Here is a 16,615-nt window from a genome sequence, read left to right on the forward strand (position 1 = left end):
GCCATGCATGTTTGGTTCTCCCTACGTACCTGCGAGCTCTCTGGCAAGGGAGCTGAGTGAATTTTTACATTAATCTCCTCTTTAGTTTATGCGGAAAAGAGAATGATACTTTCAGACATTATTGTCCCAAAACTACCAATTCAGTGGCTTATTTGACAGTCAATAGTGTCATTGAGTAAGAGCTTTCATTGCAGTCAATTATTTCTATACATCTCTATAGCAGTTAGATCTTGGAGAAGTTTAAGAAACTTGTAATTATTTCTTTTTAGGTTGAGGAATCATATTTCAATGTAATGCCTTTCTGTCCACTGATCTGCTTCTAGTCAATTTAAACAGACTGGATTTTATATTTCATAAATCGCTGCCACTTAGTAAAACCTAAATATTAATGTAGATAAAGCATCAGTTATTTCTGAATAACTGGCAAAAAGGTTGCTGAACCTAAGCTCCCATAACATGCTATATGTACTTCCATTTCAGTAGAAGTACTGAATTGTTGGTGTTTTATTTAGAGGACTGTCTTCTCTAGGAGACTTAATTCTTAAGGCTAGGGCCAGTGTCATTACCTTTGTGTTCCCTGGCACCTAAACACACTCAGTGAATATTTACTAAATCTTCTTTGAGGCCAGTGACCTGATCCTATACATCTTTTTATCTTTGTTCCAATCTGAATATATATGTACAATACATCAGATTGTAAGTTTTATCCAGTTCTGTCATAAAGCTGAGGTCATAAACAAATATAACACAGTCATTTTTTTTTTAAATATATTTTATTGAGTTTTTACAGAGAGGAAAGGAGAGAGATAGAGAGTCAGAAACATCGATGAGAGAGAAACATCGACCAGCTGCCTCCTGCACACTCCCCACTGGGGATATGCCCGCAACCAAGGTATATGCCCTTGACCGGAATCGAACCTGGGACCTTTCAGTCCGCAGGCTGACGCTCTATCCACTGAGCCAAACCGGTTTCGGCAACACAGTCATTTTGACATCATAGCTCTTCTGCCAGAATTTTCCTTCTCTATGTTTATTTAATCTTTCTATTGCCTCATTCACTTATTCATTCATTTTAAAACAATTTTATTTTCTCATCTCCAAGAGTAACTATAGTCATTGTCCAGGAAAACAACTCATTTTTTTTTTATCTGCTTTTTCAAATTCTCATCTCATCTTTTTCTTCTTTTATGAATAGGTAGATGACTATATTGTGGAATCTTTCTGCCTATCTTAAGCATACTGCAATCTTTAAATTAGCAATGATTTTCTCTGGCTGGTTTACTCAGTTGGTTACAGCATCATTCTAATATGGCAAGGTTGCAGGTTCTATCCAGTCAGGCCACATACAAGAAGCAACCAATGAATGCATAAGTAGAACAAGTTGATCTATCTCTATCTCTATCTCTATCTCTATCTCTATCTCTATCTCTATCATCTCTAATTCTCTCTAGAATCAATCAACATATAAAAAAATAGTAATGCTTCCATCATATCATAGAGGACTGAGCTGTTTGTATATTACTGTTACCTTGGTGAGATCCCATCCCACAGCCAGAGTTTATAAATAATAGCATACTAAACATATAGATTGTATTTTTATAAGTTAAATATATATCATAATGCTAATTTTACAGATGCAAATAGAACTTATATAGTATATTGGTCGCCTTCCTTGGTATAGGCTGTTTTATGATTTTAACTGGAACATGTTTTAGATTTAGCTTCAAGTTGTACCATTGCCCGTGTCCTTGAAGTGTCAGAATTTCTAGGATAATTGGATCTGATGTGAGCCCTCAAAGGAATTCCAGGGCATGATTGGTAGGATCACATCCTTCTCTCTGACTTCAGGGAGATCAGAGCTTAGAAAAGGTGTCTGTTGCTAGTCAGAATTTTGTTTCATTTTGTCAAGGGTGTAAAGGGGAGTCTTAATATTTTCTTAGTAATTATATTGATATAATGTATTATTATTCACTCAATACATAAAATTATAAGCAAAATAAAAATTTTCATACATAATAAAAATATTGACAGGCTGAATTAGTATATGAACCAGATTAATTCATTTGGTTTTAAACATTATATTTTTTAAAACAGTATTTAAAATAGAAATGATTTTTGCCATAAAAGAAAAAAAAATGGGTGTGACCATAGATCAAGGGAATTATTTGTCTTGTAGTTTTATTTACATTCTCTTAACGTTGCTGTCATCAATTAAAACATATTACTAATTAAAAACATATCACCCAATTCTTGCTTTTTCTACACTAATAAAAGAGAAATATGTAAATTGACCATCACTTTGTGATGCCCACCTGCCAATCAGGAGTATGCAAATTAGCGGGACAAAGATGGAGGCGGCCACAGAGCCAGCTAGAGCGGGTGGGAGGCTTGGGTCACCCCCGGCGACAGAGGAAGCCAAGTTTCCCACCCACCTGGGCTAGCCACCAAAGGAGGGGCCTGTGGGTGGCAGCCAAGGAGCCGGCCTAAGTGCGCAGGAGGCTTGGGTCACCCAGGCCAGCAGCCGAGGGAGGGGCCTGCAAACGGCCCTCAGCCCCTCACCCAGGCTGGCCACCACCATCAGGGTTAGGGTCCCCACTGGGGGGCGTGGCCAGCCTGAAAACGCCCTCAGCCCCTTACCCAAGCTGGCCAGACACCCCAGCGGGGACCCCCACCCTGAAAGAGGTGTGGCCAGCCTGAAAACGGCCCTCAGCCCCTTACCCAGGCTGGCCACGCCCCCTTGGATGAGGGTCCCCGCTGGAGGGCATGGCCAGCCTGTAAACAGCCATCAGCCCCTCACCCAGGCTGGCCATGCCCCCTCCAGCACGGACCCTCACCCCATGGGGGCGTGGCTGGCATGCAAACTGCCCCAGCCCCTCATCCAGGCTGGCACCATCACCAGCGGGGACCCCCACCCAATAGGAGTGTGGCCAGCCTGCAAACCACCACAGGTCCCTTGCCCAGGCTGCCCCATCCCCCAAGGGAATCCCCACCCTGATCTGGGACACCCTTCAGGGCAAACCAGCCAGCCTCCACCCGTGCATCAGGCTCTATCTATATATATAAAACCCTAAGTGACTGTTACTACCAGTTGCTGTGACACACACTGAGCACCAGGGGGCAGATGCTCAACACAGGAGCTGCCTCCTGGTGGTCAGTACGCTCCCACAGCCAACTTCCCATGGTCCTTCCCTCTGGCCAGCTGGCCCCTCTTGGCAAGAGGACCTGATTGGCAAGATGAAGGGACCCCACCTGTGCACGAATCCGTGCACCAGGCCTCTAGTCTATACTAATAAAAGGGTAATATGCTAATTAGACTGGGACACCTTCCAGGATACCTTCCAGACATTCTTCTGGACAAAGCCATGGTTGCGGGGCCGAGGTAGAGGCAATCGGGTGAGCAGGCTGGCAGGGGTAGCAGTTGGGAGTGATCAGGTTGGCGGGGGGGCAGTTGGGGGCACGCAGGCCGGCAGGCAGAGTGGTTAGGGGCAATCAGGCAAGAAGGCAGGGGAGTGGTGAGGAGCCATCAGTCCCAGATTGCAAGAGGGATGTCCAACTGCCGGTTTAGGCTCGATCCTTGTGGGACATTCCCCAAGGTCTCCCAAATTGGAGAGGGTGCAGGCCAGGCTGAGGGACACCCCGCAACCCTGTGCACAAATTTCGTGCACTGGGCTACTAGTCTAATAATAAGGGTAAGGGTAAAGGAAGGAATCATAGTATTGTTAATCTTGAGGAAAGAGTTTCTGTGTACAGATGAGTGTCTTTGAAGTGTTTTTAGAAGAGTGTTGTAATTTTAATGTGACTTAGATTCCAACTGCAGGACTTGAGCCTTTGCTGGAGCCATAATGACAAAGATTATAACCTCAGTGAAATACAGGACTCAAAATAAACATCCACAGTGTAGAACATGATTCTCCACAAGGGCAGTTCTGCCTCCCAAGGGTCTTCAGTAATATGTGGGACATTTTTGGTTTTCACCATGACTGATGGGCAGGGGAAACCACTGGCATTTAGTGGGTGGGGACAGAGATGTGAAACATCAATGCCACCCAAGAAGAATCATGCTGACCACCTGCCAGTCATCCTCACTTCTCCCACTGTGCCCACAGGTACAGTCAGGGATGACAGTAAGCAATACAGAACCACAGATTCATGTTTGCCATTTAATTGCATTCAGTTTACTGATTTTTCTTAAAGCTCTTCCCACAAAATAGTATTATTTTCATCATTAGTATGTGATTAACAAAGCAAAACACTGCTTTGTCCAAGTACTGCATGACATTACAGGGGACCTTGAAGATATCCTATATAATAAAAAAGCCTCATATGCCAAGTGTGTGGTCGTCTTTCTGTCCGTTCAACCAATCAAAGAATAATATGCTAATGATATCCCAAGGCTGCTCAACTGCTTGCTATGATGTACACTGACCACCAGGGGGCAGATGCTTGGTAAGTTAGCTTGCTGTTGGGTTCCAGCTGATTGGGACTGAGCAAGACGGGCCGGACACACTCTGGAGCCCTCTCAAGTTCCCTCCCCAGCTGGTCAACCTCCTGCGTCCCCTTCCTGGCCCTGATCATGCACCATTGGGGTGCTTGGCCTGCACCCTCTTGCAATCTGGGACCTCTCAGGAGATGTCGGAGAGCCGGTTTCAGCCTGATCCCACAGGCTAGGTTGAGGGACCCCATTGGTGCACGAATTCATGCACCAGGCCTCCACACAAACAGTTTGAATATGTTAGGAGAAGCAAGCACTTGAACTCTTGTACTTGACTTGGCCTCTCCTGGTGGACCCCGAGCTCCTGGAGGGCAAAGTGGCTTCTAGCTCTTCTTTTCTTTGTCAGAGACTGGCACAGTATGATGCATAGTATGGCACTGAGAAAGGTGATGTTGTTTTTTTACTTAGTGTTCAGGGGTGAAACAGTCCCTAACTGTACTTTTCTTAAAGCTATGGTCCCTGGAGTCCATAAATCTGGGTTCATGTTCTAGTTTTGCTACTTAATAATTGCGCTTTGTGTTGCTTATTTGACCCTGTGCCTCATGCCTTGGTGATCTTGTCTGTGAAACCCGACTTCTGAGGGTTGAGATTAAATGAATTAATATATGTAAAGCCATTGGAACAGTCCTGGTACATAGTATACATTAAGTATTAATTGTTATTAACATTAATTTTTATATAATGTTACTGAAGACTCCTGAAATATTGTTATAGTTCTGAAAATTAAATAACAGTATTTTTGAGACATTTATGGAAGTTTTATTTTTTTAATTTTAGATACTGTTATTAGACACCAAAACTATATTAGCTTGACAAGCAGTTGGTTGTAATTTTTTAATGTATCAATATCTATACATAGTTATGATTTCATTACATGCTCACATTAAAATAATGTACTCAGAAACCATTTTTTATGTTTAAAACTCAGAGAAAATGCAAAGTTGCCAACATGTCCATTGATATTACATTTTAAGGACTGAATAATTTGCATGAGCTTAAGAATTTTATTTTCTGATTAAGTATTCTCTAATGTAGTAACTCAATAGTAATTGCTTATTTAAACCAGCTGTACCTGGTGTTTTGTAGCAATAGGGGTTTCACATAAGGGCATTTTTCAGTGACTGAAGTTTATTCCTTTAATTCTCAGGATGTTCTTGTTTTTCAGCCATTTTTATGGAAATATTTCTGAATTACATGTCACCTTTCCCTGACTGCTCAAAATTGGTTATGCAGCTGAGTGAACCAAAGGGCATAAGAAGCCATTACAATCAACATGACATACTTCTCAAAGCTTACATTTTGCTACAAGATTTAAGGGGAGGTTGCATGAAAAGAGGGGAGCCAGACATTTAAATTAAAATCACATATATTTGGATCAGGATGTAAAATTCATAGAAATGTTTAAAGTAAAATGTGAAACTTTAAAGAATGTTCAGGGTTATGGAGCCTGGAGATTACATCCTTCTCATAAAAGGTGCTTCAAGGAGCAGCAGTATAACTCTGTATAGTTAACAATGTTTCACATTTTAATGAAACTGTGCCCTTGGGGTTATTCTACTGGTGAGGCTGTTAGCAGTTCTTTAAAGTAGACTCTGTTGGCAGTTTTATTGACTGCCTCCCTGTCAAACCTCAAAGAGAAGTCAGCTCTTAATCCAGTCACTCTCTCCATGTATGCTTCAGTTTTCCTGTTCTTCAGTGCTTCTAATTGTGGTATCTAAAAATTTCCAGAACTTATTAGTGGAACATGAATGATAAAATAGTGAACGTCACTTTACACAAACACACATCCATGTTCTTAGTACGAGTAGGAAGGTGCCTGCCTACATTTCCTTCCTACAGGGAGAAAAGCAGCAGAATTCCTCCCTCCCTCTTGATAGAGGACTTTCTGTTATTGGTGGTTGTTTTGCTCTGTGTTGTTTTTATTTTAAGACTTTCACAAACAGCAGTGTGGTGGTTGCCAGTGGAAAGGGGTGTGGGGAGAAGGGAGTCCTAATATATAGTGACAGGAGACTTGACTTTGGGTGGTGGGTATACAGTGCAATAGACATATCTTGTAACATAGAAACCCACACCTGATACCTGTATGTTCGTGTTGACCAATGTCACCCCAGTAAATTTTAAAAATTAAAAAAAATATTGAACTAAAAAGAAAAGACTTTCAGATCAGTTTTAGAGCTTTTGGAGCAAAAAAATTGAGGGGCCCCTATAGAGATTTTTCATACACCTCCTGCTCCCACACATGCATAACCTGCCCCATTATCAACATCCCCCACAAAAGTAGTACATTTGTTATAATTAACAAACCTCTGTTGGCACCTCATTACCATCCAAAGTCCGAAGTTTACATTAGGGTTCATTTTGGAAGTTGTTCATTCTATGAGTTTGGACAAATGTATAGCGATACATATCCACTTTTAGTATCATGCAGAGTATTTTCTCTGCCCTAAAAATCTGTGTTCTGCCTGTTCATCTCCCCCACCACAGTCCCCAGCAACCATTAATCTTATTTTTTTTCAACCATTAATCTTTTTACTGTCTCCCAAGTTTTGTCTTCTTCATAATGTCATATAGTTTGAATTGTATGTACATAGCCTTCTCAGATTGGCTTCATTAATGTAGTAATATGCAATAACGTTCTTCCATGCCTTTTAATGGCTTGACATTTTAGTAGTAGGTAAGTTTCCATTGTTTTGATGTAGCACATTTTATTTACTCATTTACCTACTGAAGGGTATATTGGATGCTGCCAAGTTTTGGCAATTAAGAATAATTATGATGGATATCTGTGTTCAGGTTTTTGTGTGGACAAAAGTATTCAACTCCTTTAGGTAAATACCAAAGAGTATGATTACTGTATTATATGGTAAGAGTATGTTTAGTATGTAACAAACCACCAAACTGTCTTCTAAAGTGTCTATACTGTTTGCATTTCCACTACCAATGAATACATATTCTTGTTGGCCCACATCCTCATCAGCATTTGGCGTTGTCAATGTTTGGGGTTTTGGCCATTCAAAAAGATGTACAGTGTTATCTCATTGTTGTTTTAATTTATATTTCCCTCATGACATGCTGTGCATTTTTTCATATGTTTATTTGCCATCTCTATATCTTCTGGGAGGTTTCTGTTAAGGCCGTTGGCCCTCTTTTTGGTACAATTATTAGTTTTCTTAATTGTTGAGTTTTAAGAGTTCTTTGTATATTTTGAATAAAAGTCCTTTTATCAGTTGTGTCATATATATATGTATATATATTTCTAATCTGTGGCATGTCCTTTTATTTTCTTGATTGTGTCTTTCAAAAGCAGACATTTTAAATGTTAATGATGTCCAGATTTTCAATTATTTCTCTCATGGATCATACCTTTGTTCTTGTATTAAAAAGTGATCCAACCACACGCAGGGCCATCTATATTTTTCTTGTTTTCTTCTAGGAGTTTGCTGATTTTGCATTTAGGTTTGTAATCCATGTTGAATTAATTTTGTGAGAGTGTATGATCTGTATCTAGATTAATTTTCTTTTTCATGGGGATGTCCAGTTGTTTTCAGCACTATTTGTTGAAAAGACTGTTTCTACTCCATTGTATTATATTTGCTTCTTTATCAAATATCAGTTGACTATTTATGTGAGTCTCTTTCTAACCTCTATGTTATATTGCATTGATGAAGTTAGCTATTCTTTGCCAATAGCACACATGCTTGATTACTGTAGTTTATAGTAAGTCTTGATGTCAGGTAGTGTCATTACTACAGTTTTTTTCTTCTTCAATATCGGAACTTTAGAATCAGTTTTATGATAACCACAAAATAACTTGCTGGGATTTTGACTGGGATGCACTAAATCTATAGGTCAAGTTGGGAGAACTTTTCTTTTTCACTTTGAGTTTCTCCCTGAATTCCTATAGACTGAGGCTTGTGGAAATATGACTGGATAAGCAGGAAAGGATTTTATTGCTCACATACTTCAATCCTCATAGAAGCTTTTGTATATTATTTTGAAGGAACAGTCGTACAAATACTACATAATGGATGAACATAAATCATTTATACTTATCCTATAAATAACGTGTGTGTGTAAAAATGGATATCTTCTGAATAACATTCTGTGTAGACTATTTTTTAAAGATTTTAGATTGTGTTTTGTTCACAAATTAATATAAAAAAGAAGTAGGAAGATAATAGTTAATAGAAAGGAAAATACACTTGGAACATTATATTTTTTGTGATAAAATATTTATAAGTGCCCTTCAGTAATTTTCATGCATTTAGAGGGAAATGTTGAGCCTCTAGGAGCCCTCCTCATCATTCATATAATATGTTTATCTATCTTGTTCAGATATGAAAATTCATTAAAAAAAAGTCTTGTTAGAACTATTATAAAATTGACTTTGATTATCTCCTAGATTGTCAGAAATCCCATTTTAGTAGTAATTGGAGAGGTTTTTTCTTGTCCTGTTTTTCATAATATCTTGCCTGGGTTTGAAATTTCTTAACAAATGTTTTTCCATTTTCATTATAATAGATCTTATTAAAGCTTTTATAAAAAGTCACTCTTTAAAAAAAGCTACGGATAAAGTGAAGTGACCAAAATAGAATGAGTTCCTGATTATTATAGGTAATTGCTGAGCATGCTGAGGCAGGCTTTTGACTATTTTACTTTTTGGACCTTTTCTATCAGAATGTTCTGTTAAAATTATAAATTCGGATCTCTCTATTCACTGTGGTAGTCATTAGCATCCCATTCTAAGTGCTAAAGAATTCTGTAAGTTTTGTCAGAGAAATAAAGAATAGCATTTATGCATTTCAGGAAGCAACAGCCTGGGAATAGTTGGTGAGTAGGTAGACATAAAAAAATCAAATGTGGTCTTTAACCCCTTCCCCGGCAGAAACGTGTATACACGTTTTCACAAAATGTTCTTTTTTCAGTCGACGAGTATACTCGTCTAAAACTTTACCTTCAAAAACCAGCTACATACGTACCATTCTAAATAATTTCATCTAGAAACTTTCTGAGGAAATACTATTCTTAACCACAAAAATGGGAAGAAAAAATAATTACAAACTGTTTTCATAACCAGCATCAAAAATACTATATAGAACCAAAATAAAAAAATTAGTCTGAAAAAGAAACTTTTTTAACAAAAAAATTGTTGGGGAAGGGGTTAAATCTCTAGAGCTCCAGGATTCCAGTTTGTTCAAGCAGTACTCATCAGCTACTAGTGTTAAAGAACTTGTAAAAAATTGTTAGACTCACATGCTGGTATGCTGATAATACAGGTGCCCGACTTTTGTATTTTGAAAGGAGTTGAAATGAAAAAAAAAAAAAAAAGACAATCTATTCTGAAGTTCTAAAAGAAAATATATTACTAGAAAAAACTGAATGTTACCCAAAATCAAGATAAAGAAATAGAATTATACAAATCAGCTATCCGGTGACTTGAAGTCATGTCTCCATTCTTCCCAACTCTTGCAGTTACCTCTTTATAAATGAATTTTAATATTGTGCAATAAATTCTGTCCACTTCCTATTTCCTATGTTTTACCAGTTAACTTTTGCATAGTTTTCTATTTCATTATCTTAACTTAATAAAGTGGATATCTAAAGACGAAGGAGTAACAAAAAAAGGAATTCACTTAAGGCAATGGCAAAAAGGACTGGATCCTTTTAAGAATGCCTTAATGAAGAGTGTTCTAAATAATGAGGAGAAAAACAAATGAAATAAAACACAATTGAAAAGACAGTAGTAGAGTGCCCAAACTAGGAAAAGTTTGACAACATACATTCTCCTAAACTCATTAACCTACTCTTGCTCTTAAACTACTTTTCTTCATTTTTGTGCTAATGGTCAACGTTATTAATAGCAAATAATCCAAGCAGCATTTTTATTTGACTTTTGAATGCATTGTAAGTATTTAGTCTAGAAATAATCCATTTGTTTAGGTATTTGATTTTGTCACTATTGCTTTGTTTAGGCCTGGTAGTGAGAGGAATTGTGGAAGACAAAAAAAGAAATAGGAAGGGTGAGAACATTTTGTTTAAAGATATCTCTAATAGAGTTATCTTCTCACAGTGAAAATAAGCAAGCTTTGACTGGAAGTATAATAGATTGCATCTGTCACTTCTATATCAAAAATAGTCAGTGTTCCTAACTATGTCATCCAAATAAAAATTAAATGTTTTATAGCAGCTTATTTTATCATATTTCATTTATTGTTATTAACGCATAAAGTCTCCATGAAACAAATTAACCTTATTCTGTAATCCACCAGAAACAATAGCAATAGGCAGTGATTTGTGCATGGCATTTAAAGTTCCAGCTGAAATTTAAATCTTACATATAGGAAATATGTGCAAATGAAGTCAGATTATACATTTAATTATGTGGTTATGTGGTTTTTCTTTTAAAAAAAATCTTATTTATAATCAGTTGGCTCGAAACCTTTATCTTGACAGCTACACTTGAAATTCACATTCCAATCAAGTATATCTCTATCAACAAAATGGTTACCTTTTATTATTCAAAATTTAAATAAAATTTTCCTGTTCTCCACTCAAGATTTTTTAGGTATATATCTTAAATCTGTATTTCTAGACAGAATAAGAAATAGTAGTTATTCTGAGGAGTACAGGACAAATCAGTAAGAGGTGATTAAATTAGCACAATCTTAGAATTTAAGCCTGAGGATGGATTCCAGTATTGTTGTTTGTTGTTGTTTATCCCCCCAAACTCCTTTATCACCTGTCAGAAGTAGAGAAAGATAAATGACTTAAGTGATCTATGGAAGAAGAAGGCAGAGTGAAGGGCTAAGAGGAATGTTTGTGGAATCTTTGAAGAGAATAATAGAATCAGTAGACTAAAGATGACTGGATACATCCCTTTGTCACTCCTAATGACTACCTATAACAGGTAAATTATGATACTTCAGAAATTAAAGTTCTTTACAGTTGACTATTGAATGTTCAAATATTATATAGAGACAGGTGTAGTTTAAAGAAGAAATAATTTGAATCTACATTAAATCAATCTGTTTTGCTTCTCTGTTTTCAGAAGGGAAAAATGGCTTTCCTTTCTTTTCTGTAAGTTGAACTGATAAGTTTGATGTCATAAATTTTTAATGTCTCATCTAAACATTTATTTATGAGCTGGAGTGTGAAGCATTTTATGCATTATTATCTAAAGGGCATTGCTAAATTATCTGCTGTGCTTTAGGAGAACTTGGAAAAATGAATAAGTTATGGTGAATTTAATTCACATAATCAATAAAGATAAAACATTCTTGTCCCTCTACATACAGATCAGTTCTCCCCAAAATTATTCTACCCCAGCCAACTTACAGGTACTGTAATGCTTCAAAATGAATTAGTTCTTCAGAAGGACAGTCCATAATCACCTTGAGAATACAATATGAATTGTGTAAGTGAGGTCTGCTTCCAATTACAATCATAGCTGTAACACAGTGTGCTTGTCTGGAAATATCTACAAGTTCAAGGTTTTTGCTGCACCACACACATTGGTTTGGGTGTCTGTCTCAACGACTTTCATTATACGCTTTCCATGTCTAATAATTCATCCACTTCAAATAAAATCCACTCCATTATTTAAACATACCAGGAACTTGGTAATTACTTAAATATTATCAATTAAAGTGGAAGGTAAGGTGTGATGGTAGTGGGCTGTTTCAGGTAATGAGGGAAACGGGAAGATAGCTATGGAAGAAAAGTTCTTGGAGGAGCATACATCTTGCTCAGTAGCCTAGGCAGTGTGTGTACCTAGCACTGAAAAATTTCTCTGCAAATACCTAAACTAGTGAAGTGCAATTGTTGTGTTTCTTGGAATAGGAATAAATTGTTTGGGGTAGGAATTGTGTAAATAGCTTGCTTCTTGAGTTTGTTTTTTTTTTGTTTTGTTTTTTGTAAAGTAGAATAACCAGATCAACAAAGTATTTTTATCAGTTAAATCTTGCTAGTTCTCAGAGAATGTAATTTATCTTAAAGGGAATTGTGGAGAATTAGCTGGCTGTGCTATCTTCTGATCTGAAATGCTACGACACTGTGATGCACATATCTTTAATCAGGAATTATTTTTGTTCTATGATCATTATTTGATAGCTTTAATTCCATAAGGTTCAATCAAGTTCATGACCATAGAAGGCATGATGACTTTATGGGTGGAATTGTTATTTTGTTAAGAATAACAATTCACTGACTGCATTAAAATCAGTTTCTAACTATAAAGTTTGTACTATTTTCTCTTTCAATTTAGTAACAATTGAAGATATTTTGTCTTATCACATATAAGAGATATAAAGAGAATCTTAAAATTGCTAAAAAGAATAGGCTCTTAAAATTGTCATGAAGTTATGTCTAAATGTGTTAACCTTTTAAAAATTATTTGGCATTAATTGAAAGAGACTAAGACTTGAGATTTTAGTAATTTCATGACATTTTTCGGGCATATCTGAGGTATGGTCTTCTGTTTAGGCACTCAAATTTATTTAAAAACCTTTATAAGTGGGAACATAATACCCCACTTCTTGAGTGTGGGCTGTGCATAATTACTTTCTTGCAAAGAGTAAAGTAGGGTAAGGGGGAGAAACGAGAGTAACTTTATAGTTTACAGTGAAGAAACAATGACAGTTAATACATCACCCAGATGATCAAGATCAATATCCCCACTGATCAGTCCTGTTGATAGTGTGGACCATTGACATAGAGTGGTTCAAATGTTACTTTACCTCTGTTGTCTTTCTTATCAAACCAACAACCCCTGTCTAATCATGAGAAAAACATAAGATAAAACCCAATTATAGTGAGTTAGAAATAAATTTTTACATAATGTAACTAAGTGTGGATATGAACACAAATTTGTCATCCCATCTCAATTAGATAAAGACAGAATGACTAAACCTTCCTCAATGTCACTAGATTTTGAATTAAATTGTCAATTTTTTTGACATTGACTACTTTTCTACAGGTGAGTAATGCTAGAGGAGAAATGGCTTAGCAACAAGTTTAAACTCTTTATAAACACTAATATTAAGAAACAGGTGAATATCAAAGCACGCTAGATTGATGCAGTGAGTGTAAAAATTAAGCCTACATCTCCAACAAGCTAGTTAACACCCTTGAAAAGGAAATTGCCTAAATTCCAGAACAGATTGTTGTTTGTCCCAGTGAGGCCACTTGATTAATTAGTATGGCTTTTGTACCAAGTAGCAATCAGGTTATTTCACATTAACAAAAACAACTTCCAAAGCAGAAAGTGTAATATACATAGAAATAGAAGTACTTGTTATTGGCTTTTTGATGCTATCTACCAGACAAAATGGAAAACCCATAGTGGCATAGAAATATATTAGTTTTTAGCAGAAGCACAGACTTTTATAGATTTAGTTAATCGATTTAAAATAAATAACATTTAACTTGAAAATTTATTTTCCATATGAAGACTTCGGAAGAAAATACTTGGGCTCAAACCTGTTTATTTTAAATAAACAGTTTTTTAAAACCCTGCCTGATTTAATTGGTTTGTAGGAAAGTAGACTACATACTGGATACATACATATTTTATATGGAACAAAATAGTTTCTAAGTTCTAGTATGTCCTATAAATCAAAGACCGAAGAAAATTCTATAATACAGTAACCAAGAACAATGTGTATTACTTCATTGTGTGATTCTCCTTTCCTCTAGAACAATGTCTGCATTCAATTGTTTTTAAACTACGCTTTTGCTGTTCTTTTTTACCTCAGGCCTTTTCTGCAATATGTAGGAGAAACTTGTCTATTTATTCTTTATATAATAGCACCCTTGAGGGACAGTGTGAACTCTTTCCATCTATTAATCAGAGTTAACTAAGTGAGTTTATTTCAGCACATGTTCTAATGGCAGACACCTTGTCAAAGCCAAATGTCTTCCTTTTGAAAAGCATTCACTTTACACATCAAATAAACAGCATTGTTATATTTGTTTATCCTAGTGTGCTGACAGGCAGAATTCACCGGTCACCTCACCAGGGTCATCTCCCCTTGCACAGAGAAGAAAGCCCCAACAGGACCCTCTGCAGATCCCACATCTTAGCCTGCCACCCGTGCCTCCCCGCCTGGATCTGATTCAGAAAGGCATCGTTCGTTCTCCCTGCGGCAGCCCAACTGGTTCACCAAAGGTAAATCGATTTTATGAGAAGCAGATAGTGATTTTACATGACAGTTATTGATTGCTCAGCTTCTTTTAAATTTCACTTCTCATATTTCTTGTGCTCTTAATTGTTCCTGAACAATTTTAATAGGTTTCTCATTTTGTATATTGTGAACTCACTGTCATATTCCTGGCTGTTTTATTATAAAAGTTGCATAATTATTCAGAGAGAGTGCATGTCTATAACAGCCTACTGACTTGCAAAAATAAATAGCAGAGTAAGTACAGTTATTCTATAAAGTGGATTTAAAAGGTCATTACATGTATTAAAATCTCTTATCAAATGATATTTTATATTCAGTTTCATAGTGTCATGACAAGAAAAATGTGACGGGAGTATATTTGCATAAGGGCTTAAGGTGTGATAAATTATCACCCATGTTTCAAGGTGACTCAGAAGAGGGAATTATATGTACTTTTTATACCCGATGCAATTAATTATAAAGAATTACATTATTTGCAGAGTAATTACATTACTGTTTAATATTAAGGACATAGTTCTAACTCAGCAAATCTAAGCCCACAGTTTATTTTAGTTCTTTGCAGTCTGCAGATATTTCTCCAAATTTGATAAGGGCATATTTTGCTATCTTAAGCACAAGATTTAAAAAATTTCATTTGGCATTATGCTTTGCAGTCTAAAGTAGTTGGAAGCACAATATTTCATTAATATTTGATTTCTCTATATTACAGTTAATTTGGTTTTAAGATCATATTAAAACGTCTTAGGATGTTATTTAGGCAGAGTTATGCAAACACACAATACATTCCTTTTCTCTTAATATTCAAAGCATAAATCAGCCCTGGCCTGGGTATCTCAATGGGTTGGAGTTTCGCCCCCATGTGCCAAGATTGGGGGTTGGATTTCTGGTCAGGGCACATACAAGAAGAAGAATAAATAAAAGGCATCCAAATAGGAAAAGAAGAAGTAAAATTGTAATTATTCACAGATGACATGATATCGTACATAGAAAACTCTAAAGACTCCATAAAAAAACTACTAGAACTAATAAATTTATTTGGCAATGTACAAAATTAACACCCAGAAATCTATGGCTTTTTTATACGCCAAAAATGAACTGACAGAAAGAGAAACAAAAACAAACAAACAACAACAACAAAAAACAATCCCACTTATCATTGTAACAAAAAATTTAAGATACCTATGATTAAACTTGACCAAGGAGGTAAAGAACCTGTACTCAGAAAATTAAAGGACACTGTAAAAAGAGATAGAGGAAGACATAAACAAATGGAAGAATATACCATGTTCATGGACTGGTAGAATCAACATCATTAAAATGTCCATACTACCCAAAACAATCTATAGATTCAATGCAATCCCCATTAAAATACCAATAGCATACTTCACAGACCTAGAATAAACTCTAAAAATTCACATGTAATTAAAATAGACCCCGAATAGCCACAGCAATCCTGAGAAAAAAGAACAAAGTTGGAGGGATCACAATACCAGATATTAAGCTATAGTACAAAGCCACTGTTCTGAAAACTGTCTGGTACTGGCACTAGAATAGATATATAGATCAATGGAATAGAGCAAAGAACCCAGAGATCAACCCAAGCCATTATGCTCAATTAATATTTGATAAAAGAGGCAAGAGCATACAATGGAGTCAAGACAGTCTCTTCAATAAATGGTGTTGGGAAAATTGGACAGATACTTGCAAAAAAATGAAACAAGACCACCAACTTATACCATACACAAAAATAAACGTAACACGGGAACCCATAAAAACTAGAAGAAGCCATAGGCAGCAAAATAGCAGACATTTGTCCTAGCGGTAGCTTTACTGATACAGGTCCTAAGGCAATGATAACTAAGGAGAAAATAAACAAATGGGATTACATCAATATAAGAAGCTTCTGCATAGCGAAAGAAAACATCAAAAAAAAAATACAAAA

At 36.4% G+C, this 16,615-nt stretch overlaps 1 protein-coding gene across 1 annotated transcript in view; it reads left to right on the forward strand.

Moving 5' to 3' along the window:
• Positions 1 to 16,615, forward strand: part of CBLB (Cbl proto-oncogene B, E3 ubiquitin protein ligase) — a 226,773-nt gene that overhangs the window by 149,149 nt on the left and 61,009 nt on the right. Inside the window, exon 10 of the mRNA XM_006762650.2 lies at positions 14,472 to 14,657. Within this exon, the coding sequence (XP_006762713.1) occupies positions 14,472 to 14,657 (186 nt within the window). The remainder of the gene's footprint in view (positions 1 to 14,471; positions 14,658 to 16,615) is intronic.

Source organism: Myotis davidii, unplaced genomic scaffold, assembly GCF_000327345.1.
Source record: "Myotis davidii unplaced genomic scaffold, ASM32734v1 scaffold738, whole genome shotgun sequence".
In the NCBI taxonomy this organism is placed as follows: Eukaryota; Metazoa; Chordata; class Mammalia; order Chiroptera; family Vespertilionidae; genus Myotis; species Myotis davidii.